Genomic DNA, 17,780 nt, shown 5'->3' with positions numbered 1-17,780 from the left:
AGGAATGCCACTGCTTCACTTGCTCTCTGGAGTCATTTTATTTGCATGTTATATATACACAAGTTGTTGCAGCCTCTCCCTGTGAATGTCAGCAGCATAACTAGAGACCAGGATATGAGACTGAATCCTAAACACTTAAGTGTTAATCACTGCCTAAGTCAAATATACCAGACACATTAAAGCTAAATGAAGCAAGAAACATATTGCTGTCTCAAAGTACAGAATGTGAAGTACATTATTAATGCACAGGAAACACTGCTGTGTATAAACAGTAAAAACACTTCCACTTAACATATTATCACCCTCTTCAGGATACTTGTATAGTTACTTGGACCCAAGTGCATTTTATATACGTGCTTACTCAGGTTAATAAACATCCTCTGGTTTAGGCACAAATGTTGTTTACTGTAAACTCTTCCTGGAACAGTGAAATACTACTAGGCTCGGTCACCTTGTATGGGAGAGTGAACCAACAGTTAACAGATGCCCTATAGGCTCTAAATATTCACGAAAGGCAAGTCACAAGCGGAGAATACAGGTGTAAGGACCCTGAGTAAGTGTAGTTTATTGAATTTCAGAATGCAGTGGTTCCAGTAGTGGCTCAGCTACTGGAATTAATGAGTCTTGAAAAAAGTCAGAACAAAACAAGACACAGCACTTCCTTTATGCAAATCAACATGAATTCACTGCTGTTAGGAGGGCAAGGACAGAAAGTAAGGAGGCTTTTTGTTTCTTTTGTTTGCTTGTGTGCAAGGATCACATTGCTTTTAAAATCCTGCTTCCTGTTGAGAAATAATTCTCTGGAGTGTGCCTTTGCTGTTCAGTGAGCTCCTGTGACATCTTCTCCAGTCCCCACAACCACATCACACACAGCCCTAGAGCTGAGCTAACCATGGTAGGTTTATTCTGAGAACAAAGATCTGCGTGTTTTTTTTTTTTTTTTTTTTTTTTTTTTCCAACCCTCCTCCTCCTTCAACCTAACATACCTATCTGCCAAAAGTGAAGAGACCTTTCTGGAATCTCCTTCGTGCTTTTTCCAGAGAATATTCACTACTTTAGCTACCTTTTTTTACTACCCAGTATAATCTGACCTTTAAGCAAGTGGCAACTTCAGTAACAAAAAGTCATAAAAGACCCAAGTCTAAAGTCATAAGAGTATCACACAGCTTTTCTTCTTTATTGTTTTTTAGCAGAATTACAACTTTTTGGAATGCTTTAAGGACTTGAGCTTTGAGCTACCCTAGCACATAGTTAGCGTGTATGCTCTTGTACATTTTTACCATGCAGGATGTAATCCCGACTAAAAGAAGCATCTGAACACAGAACCCTTAGACAGATCTTAGGTGGGCTGATTAGGTTAGGCAGATTATTGTCATTATTGTTGTTATCATTATGTTAAATGTTATCATGCTAAAAGATTGTTACTGATTTCATTGTTATTTATTATGAAAGGCTTCTACTAAAACAGTTTGAACAGCTTGAATTCATATAAGGGTGACAAATACCCCCTTTGTCTCCTTCCTTCCTCCAAAATAGACAAAGCCACTCCCAGTTTAAGATGTTACTATTTTGTTCTTCATACAATACATGAAATAAGCTGACACTTTTCTGGACCATGAGTAACACACCCCTATCACAAGGTTTATTTGTTTCTATTTGCAAACACACTGCTTGCATTTTCAAATTCACTATAGTGCCATTCCAGCCCAGTTTCTCCTTAGTGGAAAAAAAACCTGTCTGCACTACCTTAAGCAAATTTCCTGTTGCACTGCACCCCTCCCCCAGCAGAAAACGTTTCACTCAAGGTCACATTAATCTTCAATGGAAAGAAAAACAGAATGACTGACAGAAGCCTGTCTTGGAACACAATATTATACCTTCAGTGAACTCACCCTTTTAACAAATGGAAACAACTGTTTACATAAAGGTTAAATTCTTGTAATTCCATCATTCAAGCGATGGTGGACATCAGCCTTCTTGCACTTAAAAGGATGTAGAATTCCCTTCACTCAGCAATTCTCCATGTAACAAAGCCAGGCTTTCTTTCTCTGCACATTCTCAGTTCAGACTATTCCATTCCCTTCCTCACTGACCTGACCACCCTGTGCTTCTCTCTGCAGGCTTTGGGGTGAAATCTTGTCCTTCTCAGGCAAGGTGGTTACATCTGTGTAGAATTTACAGCTTGAAGGAGTTGCCATTGTCCTCCACATCTAATCAGCACCAGCTTCCCTCAACCACTCTGCCTCCTCTCTTATCTTCCTGCATTCCCTCTCTTTCCTTCCACTGTTGCTCAGATCTCCACAAAACACGCATCTCAGATCTATTTTATGGACGCTCATCTGTGCATATCAGAGACAGTGTTGCACCAAATTAGGCATATGAGCTAGATTCAGAGTGATTAAGTGATACATAAGCAAAAAAGAAATGCCAAGGCCAGCCCTTTTAGTAACACTGAACTTTCCCAGGGCATGGATTAGGAGCATCTACAGCTGTGAACTACTGTATTGTCTAAACATATACACTTTAACTTGTAAATACTTCTAACCCAAGAGCTCTGGGCTGCATGAACTTGACACTGAATCCTCTGCAGGCTTTACTTCAATGCTGAATTGAAGCGAAATCATTCCTCATCCCACTGCTAGATTCCCTGCTCGTCAGTACATTCATACTGCCTCAGCTTTTCTGATAGGATGCAAAGCTTAATACAATGTGATTGATTTTCTCCTTGCAGTTCTTTAACAGGCATGAGAGGCAGAAGCACAAAATGCTCTGTCCTAGGGTAGTGCAGGAATGTTTTTTTTATTTGTCCCTAGAGCTGTGCAGAGCTCCTTGGGAGCTTGTCTAATTCATATTTATGCCATGCAGAGCAACCCAGAAACCAGGGGAGATGAGATGAGGATCCCTGCGTATCCAGCTTCTTGTTTGGCTGCAGAATCCAACCCCAGAGTGCTTGAATTCACACAAATACAGAAATACACTGCTGTGAAGACAAACAAATGTCTTTTTCTGTTCTTTTAATTACTAAAGGAAAGGAGAGAGGAAAAGCTTTCTTTATGGTCTCTACAGAAATTTTGCATTATAATGATTGATGCCTTTACACCTGATTGTATTTTGTGCTCACTTGCAAGACTGAGGATAGAGACAAGAATTTGCCTCAGCATCTCTGCAAGGCAGGAGGGGAGAAGCAGCACTCAGTGCTTTGAAAGCCCAACAGCCAGCTTTGCTGCCAGTTAACAGTGGCAAGGCACCATTCCATGTCATGCTGAAGGAGCTTTCCCTTTGGATCTCATGCTAACCCGTAAGTCTTCCCATTCACTGTCATTTTGGTTTATATGATGAAACAATTCCATTACAAAGTCAGTAAGTAGCTACTGGGGGAAATAAAAGAAACATTAAAAACAAAACAAAACAAACTTAGAATGAATCAAAGCTCAGAGAAGTTGAGGCATGGGTTCACCATTCCCTCACAAGGCTTGTAATCAAATGTTTAAAAAGCAGACGTCTGCTAATTTCATCCAGTATTTTGTGAGATCTGTAGAATTTAGTAGCATTTAAACCCACTCTAACTTCCCTTCTTACAAGTGCAACCAGTGGTATTTCAACTCTGTGGTCTTAAAAACCATATAGAATTTACTTCCTTTTTGTCTAACCAATAATTAAAAAAGAAATCAGTTGCAACACCCTAATCCAACGGGTGTCACAGCAGCAGCCAGCTATTGCAGTAGAGCATTCAGCAGGGCTGTGAATGCAGAAACTGCATTCTTCCCTGCACAGTTCCCCACACAAGGCTGGGCGCCTGGGCTAGTGAGCCTGCAGGCAGGGGAACGTGATGTGTAAAAGTCACTGCTAGGACATACCCTCAGGTCTGGTTTGCTGACACACTGAAATAGTGGCTACAGGAAGAAAGAATACCCTAAGAGGCTTAGGCTGTGATTTTTTTCGTCTTTAGAAACTGTATCAAAGCTATTTGCAGTGAAGGACATCTGCCACTGCAGTACATGGATATACATTACAAAGGTAGCAACTATACATTGGGTAAAAAAACCCTCTTGCCTTCACCTTAGAAAAAACCCCAAAAACTGTCTGCTCTGAATTATCTGAGATTGTTGGGCACAGAGGTCTATGGGAAGCCCTCCTCAAACAAACCTCACATACAGGACAGGACACCCTGGTACACAAAGGTTAAAACTCAGTTCTCAGTTTGTGTGCCATAGAGCTAAACTTTTGTTCCTTAATTTCATCCTTCATGCAGGCAATGTTGTGTGGGGAATGTGTGTTGCCTGCACTTTGCTGTGCATCAGCTGGAGGATGTGAGGAACCCTGCTAACGGCAGAGTCAAGAATCTCCTCTAAAGTTAGTCTTTTCCTACACAGACAGTTGTTCACCTCCTGTGGAGAGCCAAGGGGAGCCAGCCATGCTGTCTTACCACCTGTGGATTCTTGTCTGTCCAGAGAAATACCTGTGTCCTTAGTAAAGGGCAATTTTCCAGGTCCAGCTTGATCAGTGCAAAACATATCTTGGGCTGCATTCCGGTTAAGTTCAATATACAAGATATCAAAATGCACATCCCTTATTTAAGATAAGCCTCATCTTGGGCTTTAAGAAATAGATGAGCTCATTGGAGGAGAACTCCTATTAAATCTGGAAAAAAGTGGGGAAGGGGGCAGCAGGCAGGGGAAAACCAGTAATGTTTGGTTGTCATGCCAGCAATTAATCCTGGCCACCTTTCTAGTGTACCTTTCTAAATGCAGCAATACACATTCACTGACTGACCTTGCCACTACATTCATATCTGTTCTAATTTTGGCATTTTCCATCCATTACTTTGGCTCTTTCATATAAGCAGATTGTACCACGACCTCCACACTTGTGTCTGAGGGATGTGATACACAACTGCACCAACAGCCCTTTGGGAAAGTGAACCCTGTTCCTTGCTTTCCTTGTGAGCAGTAAGCATTTCCTAGGATTGACTTAACAGAGAGACATCCTGAAAACATAGGCTGAGAAGTGTTGTTTCAAATGTTTCAATGTTTTCTTAGGGAGGAAGCACTTCAGGGAAGTTACAGTTCCAAGCATTACGTGGGTTAGCAAGACACAGAGAAAACAAGATTATTTGGGGGCTTACAGGAACTGTATCTACAGTGCAGTTTACTCTCCAGAGTGCTTCAGAAAATACTACTTGTGGGCCTGCTTCATTAAAGTACTTTAAGCAAAATTAACTCTATGCAGCAAGAATTGTTTCAAGCAGTACCTGGCAGTAGGAATGGTCTCTGGCAGAGAAGAGCAGGCTGGCTCCTGCTCTCTGGAATGCACTTGTTGCCAGAGGGGAAGCAATGCACATTTTCGGCTTTTGAACAACATGAATCCTTTTGTAGAGTGACTTATTCAACAGCAGGTAATTAAAACATAATTAAGATATGGCCAGAGACATTGAGCATTTGCTTTTAGATCAAAAGCTAAACTTAACAAGTACAATCCTGTTAATTACAACTTCTCAGTAATCAAACCGATTGTGGTAGTCACCCGATCCACACCTCTGCATGTCTCAGTCACCCTGTGTTTCATTATTAAAGTCTCTGTCAGCTACTGAAGTGTTTTTTCTGAATGTGGCACGTAGCAAATGTCTTTCCAGGGTTATGCAAGAAAACTGTCAGGTTGGGAGCTGAGTCTCTGCCACTTGAGTGAATTAGCTGACAGATCCTCCCATCCATACATTTAACAGTTGGAAGGGTAAAATCCATTAGAATTTACCTGACAACTCATCTGCTTCTATCCTCGTGATGGACACTGGGACAGCCAAACACTTATTTTGGACAGTTTATTACCACAAAAGTAGCAAACATTCAGTAGCCAGCAAACACACTGGGCATTGTAGGGAAAAGCCCAAGAGGACTTTTTGATGAACTAGTACTCACCAAAAGGTAACAAGAAGGATTAGTAAACCCTGAAGTTACAAAATAAGGATTACCTCTTACAGTTGCATAGAGAAACAATGCAAAATGTACCTGAGGTGGTTAAAAACACCAGCAACAATTGTGAAGAAATCTCACCTATCAAAATGAAGCAGTAACTCTGGTAACTTCCTCTCCACTTCAGAAAAGGGAAGCAAATGAAGCAGCCTAACACTTTTGCTTTCATGCTTTGAAGAGAACACAGCTCCCTTGGGTGTGAATATGTCAGGAAATTAAATCAGCTCCTTGATTCCCCTACCTGTCTCTTAATTATAGCCCAGTGTATTTCAGAGGGAGCCAAGACTGCAATTCAGATAATCTTTTTACTTAATATATCACAGACTTTTTTTATCAGATACTGATGGCAGCATGAACCCTCAGTTTAGTTTCTGTGGGAGGTCTTTTGACATGTATTTAAACATCTATTTTCAGTATGAAGTGCAATTATCATCTAAAATCTATACAGCTGTTCCTACTACAATCTAGTAGGACTTACCTACGTGAAAGCAGAAAAATGCACTTGAATGTCTTTGAGTTCATTAAAATTAATTAAACCTCCATATGGATATTTTTATTCATAATCCAAGTGAGCTTCATTTGATTAACTCTGTTTCACTCCTTTAAAGCAATCTACACACAGTTAAGCCCCTTTGATTCTGAATAAGTAAACAAATTAGTTTAGCATAATCCACTTAACCCACGCACATTCAAGTTAATTTTCCTGGAGAGCTCCCATGTAGAAAAATGTTAACATTCTTAAAATAACTTAATTCAGTTGAGTGGTATGCACACACTACTTCATGCATATCATCTACACCTCCTATAAGAAAAACAAAATTGCTGGAACTCCTACTAAAAACAGTGTCATGCCTTTAATCCTTCTCACACTTACCTTTCTCACATTATAAAAGTCTCGATGGGGATTACTCTTTAGTTCTTTAAATTCTGACATTTCATTTAACATCTCATGTAAGCTAAATTTAGATTCCAAAAAGTTAAGCCTCCGATGACAGTATGTTTTTCTGTAAAAGAAAACACAAAAATGAACTGTAACTTAAAACTAGTTGTATTTCAAATTCAAAAAGAACATCAAAGTTGTTGCAGTAAAAACAAAGTTGGGAGGTTTTACGAGGTCCAAGACAAATCCATTCTCTTTATCCTACTGGTTAACAATATGTAAGCCAATTTCAGACCAATGTTATTAGTGAAATCTCAAACAGAACTCTACACAACCATGTTATGTCCTTCAACTTGTCATCACTGTACCTGTGCATAAGCTGCAGTCCTTTTAGTAATAATGACCAAAGCATGAAACCTATAATCAAATGTGATGTCAACTGCAACTTCTCTAAAAGGGTACCTCCAATAGAACAACATTCTCATATGTAACAGAAACAACTTGTCATACAGCCTTACTCATTAAGAAATTTTTTTTAAATATCCTCCAAATTTATTTGCTTTTTCAGTTAAATGTGAGAAGCCAAGATCCAATATGCTTTCATTTTTCATGCCTTAAGAACATATATATTGTGTAGAAATACTTTTTTCCAAAATGATTTCTTGTGCCCTCTTTAGAAAATAATGCTTTTTTGTTCCTGCTTGCCTACTCAGAGCGCAATCTTCACTTTCATCTTCTGTCATGTTTCTCCTTCTATTTTTAACCAGTGACATGGTTTTTCTCTTCACCATCTGTCAATTCTTATTGACTCTACAATGTTTTAGTAGCACTGTTAATGTAATAGCCTTCTTTTTCCTGCTTTATTGTTGCCAATCTCTCCTCATTAGGACACAAATCCCATTACAGTTTTGGAAGTCTATTTCAAACCCAGTCTCACAGTACCCAATACTGATCCAGACCTGTTTGCCCACTGCAGGAAGTCTCTGTTGGGTCATACTATTATCTGAAAGACCAAAAGCCTGACGAGTAGGGGTGAGATTTCATCAGTTTACCAACAGCAAAGATTAAAGAACAGTGGCTCTTGATCTCTGAGCAGCCCCACATGTGATGGGCATAAATGACAGGAAAGTACTTGCTGCAAACAGGGAAACAATACCATAAGGACTTCTGCAACAGGACTGTGGAAAAGACCTTTTTCTTTTGGGTTGTGCATATTTATCAGAGAGTGTGGAAGAACCTGCAAAAGCTTACTTGGAATTAGTGAAAGGAGCAGGGGACTGACCTACATTCAGCGCAGTGCTGAGTGTTCTAACTTGTTCTACCAAGGCCCTGCTTTCTTAGGGCTTCCTGCTACAACTATGAAGTCTAAGGTTTAAATTAAAGCTTTCTTTAATTAAACCTTTAAATTAAAGGGGCTTTCACATGACTAGTTTCAAGTTTTCCTCCTCCTCCTTTTATCTTCTCATTACCCATCTCTTGGAATATAATGCACTGTAACTGGAATGCATTCACCCACTGCTGACTGTAACCAAAGCCTGCTAGAGCTGACACTGATTTGGAGCTGATAATGCTGGCAGAAGCACAGGGGTTTGCTCCTGAGAAAGGGCTTAGGGAATGGGCCAGGCTTGTTTTGCCACAGGCTCTGCCACTGTCACTGCACAAGGCAGACAGACTGACACAGGTGTGAGACAGACTCACAGGGGAAAGAATGCACCAGGTGGGGCTAACTGGGCACACTGTCAGTGATGATCTCTCCCAGGCAGGAGCACCAGCAATGCAGTGCTGGCACACAGGGCAAATAGCTCAGAAGAACAGTCTGGGTTCCTGCTTAGTTCCATCATAGAGTGGATTCTTTTCCTTTCCTGGTGCTGAGGCTGTGAGAGATGGTGCTGTTTCCAATCCTCAGCTAGGGAAGTAAACTCAAAAACTGGATGCACATGCTTTCATCATGCACTAGGCAAGGACATTGCTTTGTCATGAGTATCAGTGACTGTACTAGTTGTTACATTTCTAGTTTTTAAAGACTTCCCAGGAATTTGGTGGTTCTGGGAAATTTCAGACTTATTTTGATTGTGCATGCATGGCTCAGTTGTGCAGCATATGTGCAATTAATTCACATCTGCAACAAATCAGACTGAATATTTATGTTGCTGAGCTGATCTGTATGCTCTGCATATGCAGAGTTTTTGTTCATGCAACCAGAGCAGAACAGACATGAAGGAATTTCAGACAACTGTTCAAAAACCTCTAGTTCAGCATAGGCCAAAACAAAATTTTTAAAAAAAAGGTGATGTTCAAGTTTCAGTTCCCTTGCTTCAAGAAGCTTGGGTTAGATTTGATTTCAACATAACAGTTGGCCAATTCCTTGATTTTTTTGTGTTAACTCCTTATTTTGCCATGGTTGATGCAAAGAAACCAAAGAAATGAAAGGTAGCCATAGGTGACATTGTATTTTTTCCTTTTAAGATTTCTCATGATGCATTACTGCTTGAGAAAGGCCAAACAAAACATTACTGTAGAATGGGTATGTTGAGGAATTAAATATCACAGAAGTGAGAAGTACTAAGCTACAGGTAAGCAGCAGCCTGCAGGGGCACAGAATAACAAAAGAGGAACATACGTTGGGCCATCTGCAATGAGAGCAAGAACGTGGCTCAGGTCAAGGGTGTAGGTCTGCAGGTCAGGATATGGCAAACTCCGAGGCTCATTGAGTTCCATCATCTCTTTGTTATCATAAACAAAGGGAATGCCACCTTTTAGCTTGATAACATAATCCAAATTGTCTGGAGCATCATCGAGATTATAAGGATCTTCATTTTCTTCTGGGGGTGAATGGAAATCTGAAAACAAATTTGCATTACAGTTAGAAGAAATAACTTACACAAAAGGCAAAATAATTACAAAAATAACTTTCTGCTTCTGTAAAGTTCAATTTCTAACAGGTCTCAGTAGTTTCATTAAAATCACATTCAGTTACTGTAAAAGATCTGCTGTTCCAACAAAGCCTTATTCTGACAGGCTCTAGCTGTCAGCCCTCCTCTATACTACGTGCCTACCTTAATTCAAAGGCTGTATGTTATTAGAGTTCTCTGAACCAATGCATACAGATTTAATACTATTCTTTATTAATGTGTGATGGAACAAGTTTGAAAATGAGTTTGCAGAAGTATTTAAATGGTTGAAGTACAGTTGAGATTTTTTAACAGTAAAATAATTGTTGACTTCATACTCACCTTCGTTATTTTCTTTTCACCTTCTGACTCACTGTAGCAATTTTGGAAGTTGGTTTGGAAGAGCCAGTTTGTTTTGTTGTGTTTTGATTGGAGTTTTTTTAGTTTGTAGGGCTTGGTTTGTGTCTGATTTTCTGTGGTGATGGTTTTGTTTGACATTATTTTAATAAAACAATTTTATGTTTAACTGCTTTTGAATAGAAGCAAGGAGCATGAAGGCAAAGATAGTACAACACAACTCCGGTTTATCCCTTGGCCTTCTGATCATGAACAAAATCATAAAGCACCAGAAGCACAGCTGGGATTTGTTCAGTACAGTTGTGTAAAGCCTTTACAAAGTAACACAGTTTTTTCCTAAGAATCAGCTAATGACACATACTTCTAGGAGATTTAGCTTATGTGAACACTCAAACATTGTCACTCCTGTTGTGAACATTCATCCCTTCTTTTACAATATCTTACTAATGCAGCCAGCACAAAATAAGTCCTGACTGCATTTATGTCAACTGAACTACATTCTTTGGCTCAGTCTTATCAGAGATTTCTTCTTTTACCTGTTCAGTTAAGCCACGACAGAAAAGTAATTAACCAGTCCTTTTATTCACCTAGAGTGAATCAACTGATACCAACATTATCTCTAATAGTCATAACTATCTAGCTCAAACTTGTGCTAATTAAGACACTGTGTAACAAGATTTCATTTTTTGTGTCGCAAGTTTAAAATCATAACTGTAGAAAAGCTATTAAGCTAATAATAGCTTGGAAATAATGCCCTGGCAGCTGTTCCAAAATATCTTCCCTGTCTTGAATATTCAGTATGCTGTCCTCTTTACACTCTTCCTGGAAAACAAACACTTGAAAACATATTTAGTCACCCTCTTTCAACCACTGAGCGAGAGAGAGGGTAATTTAAAATGTCACTTCAAGGCTGAAAATAAGTTGTCAACAACATGGACACATCTACAATGGCCCATCAGTACAGACCGAAGGTTGCTCCTCACAGCCTAATCCAGAAATGAGCAGTGCAAACAGTTTAATGCACAAGCAAAGCTTTCAAGACACAACCCACCTAAGTGACAAAAATAATTTGTGACATACATAGTGGGGGAATATGTTCACCCTAATAAGCCTTGTTGAGAGATCACAATTTATTTACCCAGGCAGAATGCCCAGCAAATATGACTCTACAGCTTCCAGTCTTGACCTGGCAAGCGTAGCCTGCTTGTGAAATTCCTGACTCAGGGCGTGCTAACTGGCATGTCTATATCATGCTTCAATTTATGATGTAGATGAGCTCATCACCCCTTTTAGTTCCATATGCCAAGATGAGGAGGAATGAATTTTCACTTTAAACCATAGCCATACGGCTTTTTCCTAGGGGAGCACCAAGAATGCTACTTAACATCCCATTTGCTTAGGAAATAAAGTAATCAATGAGTCTAGTCTTGGTTTTTAGGTTTTGACAGCTTCAAAGTGCCAGATTAGACACAAGATTTATAACTTAGGTCCATCAGTGATTCTCCACTCAATAACAGAATAAATTACAAAGACAGTCAGAAGAGATCATCACAAAAATACAACTTCCGTTTACTACAGTAGTGCATGGGTTTAATTCTGTATTTTAAAATAATGTTTAAGTTTTTTAGAATGTAATTGAGTATTTTAAAAAGGATATTCACCTGGATGCACCTCATCTTCAACCTTCCACTTTTGATCCCGCATGCTGCACAGGTACTGAGATGTTGTTCTCGGGAAGCGATGGTAGGCAAGGCGTGAGTACTTCTCTCGAATGAGAAGAGCTTTCACCAGGCTCTTGGCAGCTTGTTCATAGTCATCAACTGTAACCTGGAAGGAAAACCTGGATAAATAATGGCAAGAATAGCAGTTCTAGCAACAAACCAAATCCACACCAGTAACAAGGAGACTGAATTTCCAGAAATATAAATGTATGGGGCTTGACCATAAGGATCTTGTCCAAGGAGTCAAGAAGCCAGTGACAGAAGCAGAACCCCAATACATTATACAAACAAAACACACACAAATGTTTTCATCCTACCATGTACTACCTATTTATTGAACATCTGATTATGTTTTTATCCAATTGACTATTATAAAGAGTATAAAACAGCATGGCCTTGACTTTAACTGTTTTACAAATCACTGTGTTCACAAAGCAATTTAGAGTTTGTTGCAGAGAACCATCATATTGTCATTTTACACTTCATGTACTTACATGGGACCTTTTTTACACCCTCTAGATACAGAAAGTGGGAAAACAATGGTTTCTTACCCCTGCACAGTAGTCCCCACTAATTGAAACTCTCTGGAATTCTGGTACATCATATGGCACTTGGACTGGCACAAAAGCACTTGGAAGAACTGGCGTTGCAGGAGACAGGACGGGATTGGCCGGTGGTGCTTTCCATTCCTGAGGTGGAATTTGTAATGACAAAGACTGGGATCTAATCATCTTGAAACTTTTCTTCCTATGAATTCATGGTATAAAACATAAAATAAGCCATGGTATAAAACACTAAATACACTGGAAAACTGATTACAGCAAAGAAGTCACCCCCTAGGAAATTTTACAAATGAAATCTCTCATACCAGAGAGAAAATGTTGGTCAGAAAGTACTTGTGCTTTTAGCTTTTCTCTATTGACATTTCACGATCTACACTACACACAATTGCATGTACCCTCCACGTGAGTCCAATATGCCACAATTTATTTACAATCGCTCTAAGATGCCCTAAGGTTTTTGTTTCGCTTCTTACAAATTCAGTTTCAGCAAGTCACTGTGTAGAAGGAAGAGGTGATCACTGTGCTCACTTTAGTATGGGTTGATTTTTAGAGACTGACAGCATCAGAATTTGTGAAGGATCAGACAGAAACAAGCAACTGTTACATACAGAAATTGCTGTAAGTTATGCTGCTACACATGCTTCTCATTCTTCCCAAAACTTTGAAGACTTAAAACTCATCTAGTTGTCAGACAAGACTAGGCAACAAAATTTCACACACAGCCATTCAGTTCAACTTGTAATGAAAAGGACGAGTACCTAGTTATTCCTTAGGCAGTGTTTGATGACTTGAGCAGAAGGCTGATGTTGGTTACCAGAGTGATATCACAGCATGGCTTTGATAAGTCGTCTGTTCCTCCCCACAGGAGGAACACACAAATTTAAAAATGCTGCCTTTTCTCCTCAATGCTGTGATAGATGTGCACCTCAGATAAGCCAGCTAAGAAAGAATGCTGTCTTTCTCAGTGAAGTAATTGTAATACCTCAAGCGGAGTTTTGGAATCTCTCTAAAGATGGAATTAATTTTCCTTACTCTGTTTAAATGTGCTTAAATGTATCTTAAATATTCATCTACTGTACAAATCCTATGTTATAAACTACCTGTGATATCAATTTCTTTTGCACAGTGGAAATCATCCCTAATTTTTTAAGTTAGATACCAAAACCTTGAAATGTTGGTAAGAATCACTAACAAAGAAAAAGGAACACCGGAACATTTTCTGGAAGCTGCGTATTACTTCTGTGGTATTCTTAAGATTAGGAACACGCAGCGCTAGTACAATTAACACTCAAATTCCCTCCTCTCAAGTACTTGTAGCCACCTTGGAAATCAGCATCAGTTTTGAAAGGCAGCATTGGATCAACTGCAACTGGAAACAGCACAAGTTGTACCTGTGTCACTGTCACTAAGTACCCTGCAGGACAGGGATGAACACTTGTTCTGTTCCCACATGTAAACAACATACCTGTAATACCTCTCCCTGTACAAAACCTGAGTTTATTTCTGTGAGACCAATTTTCCAAATTAAATGTGAAACACACTAGTTTAGGAGGAAATATATACCAAACATTTGTTTGACTGCAAACATCTGGTTTTCCCTTCTGTGCCTGTTTATATCTATGAACATGCCAACTGGGAAACCCACTTGCACAATTCCAAACACAAAGTCTCAGTTTGTATCATCAGTGAGTCATACCTTAATTTAACTAAATTGACTCTTCTCCCTTCTGTTCCAGAAACATGACTCCAAGTGTTGCCCAACTGCCTCTCTGCAGCTAACCAGGTACGTGTGTTTAGCTATCACTTTCAAAGGCCTCTTGTCTGCCTGCTTTTTGAAGAGTCTGTACACGTCCAACCCATTTGGTGTCAGGCTGCTGCTGAGTTCATGTGACTCCAGAAACAGCCCAGCAGTCCTGTGAAGGCAAGACACTGGAACAGCCTGACATCAGGGAAGTCTGCCTCTCTTACAGGGGAAAAAAACAAAAATCACAAACCAAAGCAAATTTGGCTTCATTACAGCCCTGGGTAAACCAAAGGTAGAATGCAATTTTTTTTTTTTTAATGTGCACTTTTATGGCTGACAGTGGTTAGATTTTATCTCTGTGAGTAAAGGAAACCTACAAATAACCTCATTATGCCAATACCACTTTTTACCTTACCCCTTGATCTTAAATATAAATTCTTTGCTTTCATCTATTTATGCAGAGACTAAAAAAAGTATCATGCCACCGTCATTTTTCTCTGTGTTAAATTTTTCTGTTTCTCTTAATGAAACTAGAAAAAGAGGGGGAATGTTTCTTTTTCTGACTCTTCTTACATTAAAGAGTCGTAGGGTTGTGTTCATTTCTACCCAGCTATGCTGTTTATTAAACTTGCATAAGCAATATCTGTGCTATTGCTGGGAACACAGCTGAGACAACCTCACCAGTCCAAGCTCCCTGGGACCCATCCCCATACCTCCTGCACAGGACAGAAGGACACCACATAGGTGGCCCTGGTACCTGCTGTTGACTTTTCTCCTGAAGTAGTAATTTGCCAGGCATTTCAGTTGTAACTCAAACTCATTTCAAAAACTATTTTCCACTAAGAAAGCAACTACAGAACAAACCTTTTAGCTGTCTCCACAGACTGCTGTTCTGCCAGCTCCTTCTGCAGCTCCCTCTCCTTGGCCTCCTTCTGCCCAATAGGGCAGTCTTCAGGCACGGTGAAGAGTGACAATGCATCTTTGCTGTCTTCTTCTCGCAGAACTTTGGCAAACACCTTCTCTGCCAGGAGCCGCACGTGCTCATCAACCTCCGAAATGTTCAGCTTGGGAAACTGCCGCGGCATCTCGCCTGATAAGGAGCACAGTTGATAAAGTTAGAGCTACAGGAAGAATGAAGATATGCAAGAGACTGGGGGTTTTTCCATGGAATGCCTATCAAAATTCAGAGCTTGGAGCAAAAGCAGAAGAAAGTAGAACAGCTCTGCAGGATTTAAACTAGCATGCAGTACACAAGAACCACAGAGCAGCTCTACTTTTGGAGCCATGCTAATTTGTGCATCAGGAACCTCTTGGTATACCCACAAAAATTCCTAAGCAACTTATGTAGAGATTTACCAGGAGATTCCACTTGCATAGTCAGACAGACAGTTATCTGTGATACAATGGATACTCAGCTGTGTGTCCTTGCACTGAGCATGGAAATCACATTCACTCAGTTGCTTGCCTTCTTCCTCGCTCAGTGACTTCAAACCAACAGGCAAGTTAGAAAAGAAGGTTGTATATTTCCACCTCACCCCCTCCCTTCCACAAATCAGAAAGTCACAGAACTTCTGTGAAGTGAAATGGTTGTACAACAGGAGCAAAGACAGTATAGTTAACTCAGTGACTCTTCTATTTGTTTTCAGTAGTTCATATCGGACTTCTGAATGCATGTGGGAAGCAGATAGGTCGTGGACTTACATTTATACATGGCATTTAAATATTACTTTTCAAAAAGAATACATTTTACATTTTTAGGTAGCTAGCCTTTCATCACTAAATATTTCTGTTTTGTTCTAGCATCACTACTAAAATGCTATCTATATTGTTTCTTCTGTATTTTCCTGGCTTTACTTTTATTCCAGTTCCATACAATCCACAATGTGCATTTTAGCATAACTGGAAGCATTCCAGAGGGAAAAAACACAGTGCTGATAAGCTACTGACCAGCATTATTTGTTGTGTACTATAAAGCTTTCTGAATGCCTTCAGTATGATGGAGTTTGTAACAAATAAGATTAAATTCTTATTACGTAAGTTAAAAATAGCTGCGAACATGTCACAGCAAATGGATCCAAGCACTGCCAGAATGTGAAGTCTGGGTCCAAAACTGGCATTTCAGAATCCCTTTTGGTTAGAAAAATGCAAACATATTTTGTGATATAGTATTCATTTAAGTAATGACATATCCTGGAAGTCAGCATGGAGCATGGCAGTTTTTTATCACTTCAGCCATAACTTATCAGGGCCCCCATTACAATTTTTCTGTAGGAATGCTGCAGGTTTCACATGTTGATACGTGATCCTTTTGATACGTGATCCTGTTGTTTTCAGCCTAAAAGACTCTAATTAATGTCCGCCTGTTTTCACAGTTGCTTTGAGAACATTTTTGGTTTTATTCTAAAAGCAAATATAGTATGAGAAGGTGACAAGAGTTAAATTGGACCATAACACGGCAATTTAGTGTTCCCCTACATTACTTTGCATTCTTATTTTATAAGAACCCATTCACATCCCAGTAGAAAAACTCTCTGGTTTTAAACAGCTGTGGATTTGACTGTGCTGTTTTCTGCCAAGAAAGTATCTGTTTTGCAATTAGTATTAATTCTTCATAAAATCAAGTATAACTACATAAGAAGTTTAAAAATACATACATGTTTAGCTGAGTAATTCAGTGACAATGCACCACCATGCCTTAGCATCCAAACTTAGGTTTGGTTTCTCAATTTCAACCCCCAAGTAAATCATAGAAGTCTGTCTCCTGACCTCGAAGAACATAGCTGTCAGCAGCAGTGCCTGCCACACGTACAGCTGCAAGCAAGGGCCTTTTGGGCCACTTCAACCAGGCAAAAACTCCCTTTATCCTTACTCAAGTACAGTAGGAGTGCTAACAATACTACTACAATGTGAAACAATAATGGTTTTTCTGCTGCTAAATCAGCAATTAAAATATTCTCAGCACTAGCATGAAAAAAATATCAATTGGTTGTATCTTTATCATTGGCTGAGCATTTTCCTAGTTTAAATAAACTTTTTCCCAGAGAATTGCAATCAGAAACAGAAATGCAATAAGGAACACACAGCATGAGAAACCATGCCGTATTTTATATCCTTACAATAAGATAGTAAAGAGACAGAAAGTATAGATGTAAGTATAATCCTATACTGACACCAAAGTTTTTTTCTTTCTTACAGAACCCAAGCTCACGTTCTCCACTCAAGCATGAGACAATAAGGCACAGAACACTTTGAAATGTAGGTTCACCCACATCACAGCTAGCTCATGGCACTGAAATGAGCCTAATAAACCTAAAACAGTCATGAGGCACCTCATGCAATACTCGAGCAAGCTGTGCCATCCTGAACTGGAAGAGACTCTTGTATCCAGTATCCTTCTATTGAAGTGCTGCCCTTTGCCCAAGGTGAGCAACAACTAGACATTTTGATGGGATGGGGAAGGATATGAATGCTACCCAGTAACTACTCTCTTCCTAAATATATCGATCTCAAAGAAAGGCTGCTTTGGTTGCTCTTTAGGTCTGCACCTTTGCAGAAGAAAAGAAAGCTGTATCTCTTGAAACATGCTGCCTTTAAAAAAAAAAAAAAAAAAGGAATTATTACTTAGGAAGCAATTACCGATCAGGCATTTAATGGT

At 39.4% G+C, this 17,780-nt stretch overlaps 1 protein-coding gene across 2 annotated transcripts in view; it reads right to left on the bottom strand.

The window, feature by feature from the left end:
• The window catches only part of AMPD3 (adenosine monophosphate deaminase 3), a 31,947-nt gene extending 16,120 nt beyond the window's left edge, over window positions 1–15,827 (bottom strand). The window contains exons 1-5 of one of the 2 annotated variants that reach the window (XM_017727377.1): window positions 14,990–15,827; window positions 12,370–12,565; window positions 11,759–11,924; window positions 9,470–9,689; window positions 6,844–6,973 (exon numbers count right to left, since the gene is read on the bottom strand). In XM_017727377.1, the coding sequence (XP_017582866.1) occupies window positions 6,844–6,973; window positions 9,470–9,689; window positions 11,759–11,924; window positions 12,370–12,565; window positions 14,990–15,210 (933 nt within the window). In that variant the 5' untranslated portion in view covers window positions 15,211–15,827. The remainder of the gene's footprint in view (window positions 1–6,843; window positions 6,974–9,469; window positions 9,690–11,758; window positions 11,925–12,369; window positions 12,566–14,989) is intronic. The other variant, XM_017727376.1, reaches the window with a different exon arrangement.
• Window positions 15,828–17,780: the final 1,953 nt, after the last annotated feature.

The sequence above is a fragment of the Corvus brachyrhynchos genome, unplaced genomic scaffold, assembly GCF_000691975.1.
Source record: "Corvus brachyrhynchos isolate BGI_N302 unplaced genomic scaffold, ASM69197v1 scaffold542, whole genome shotgun sequence".
Taxonomy (NCBI): domain Eukaryota; kingdom Metazoa; phylum Chordata; class Aves; order Passeriformes; family Corvidae; genus Corvus; species Corvus brachyrhynchos.
This window is presented reverse-complemented; position numbering and strand designations above follow the sequence as displayed.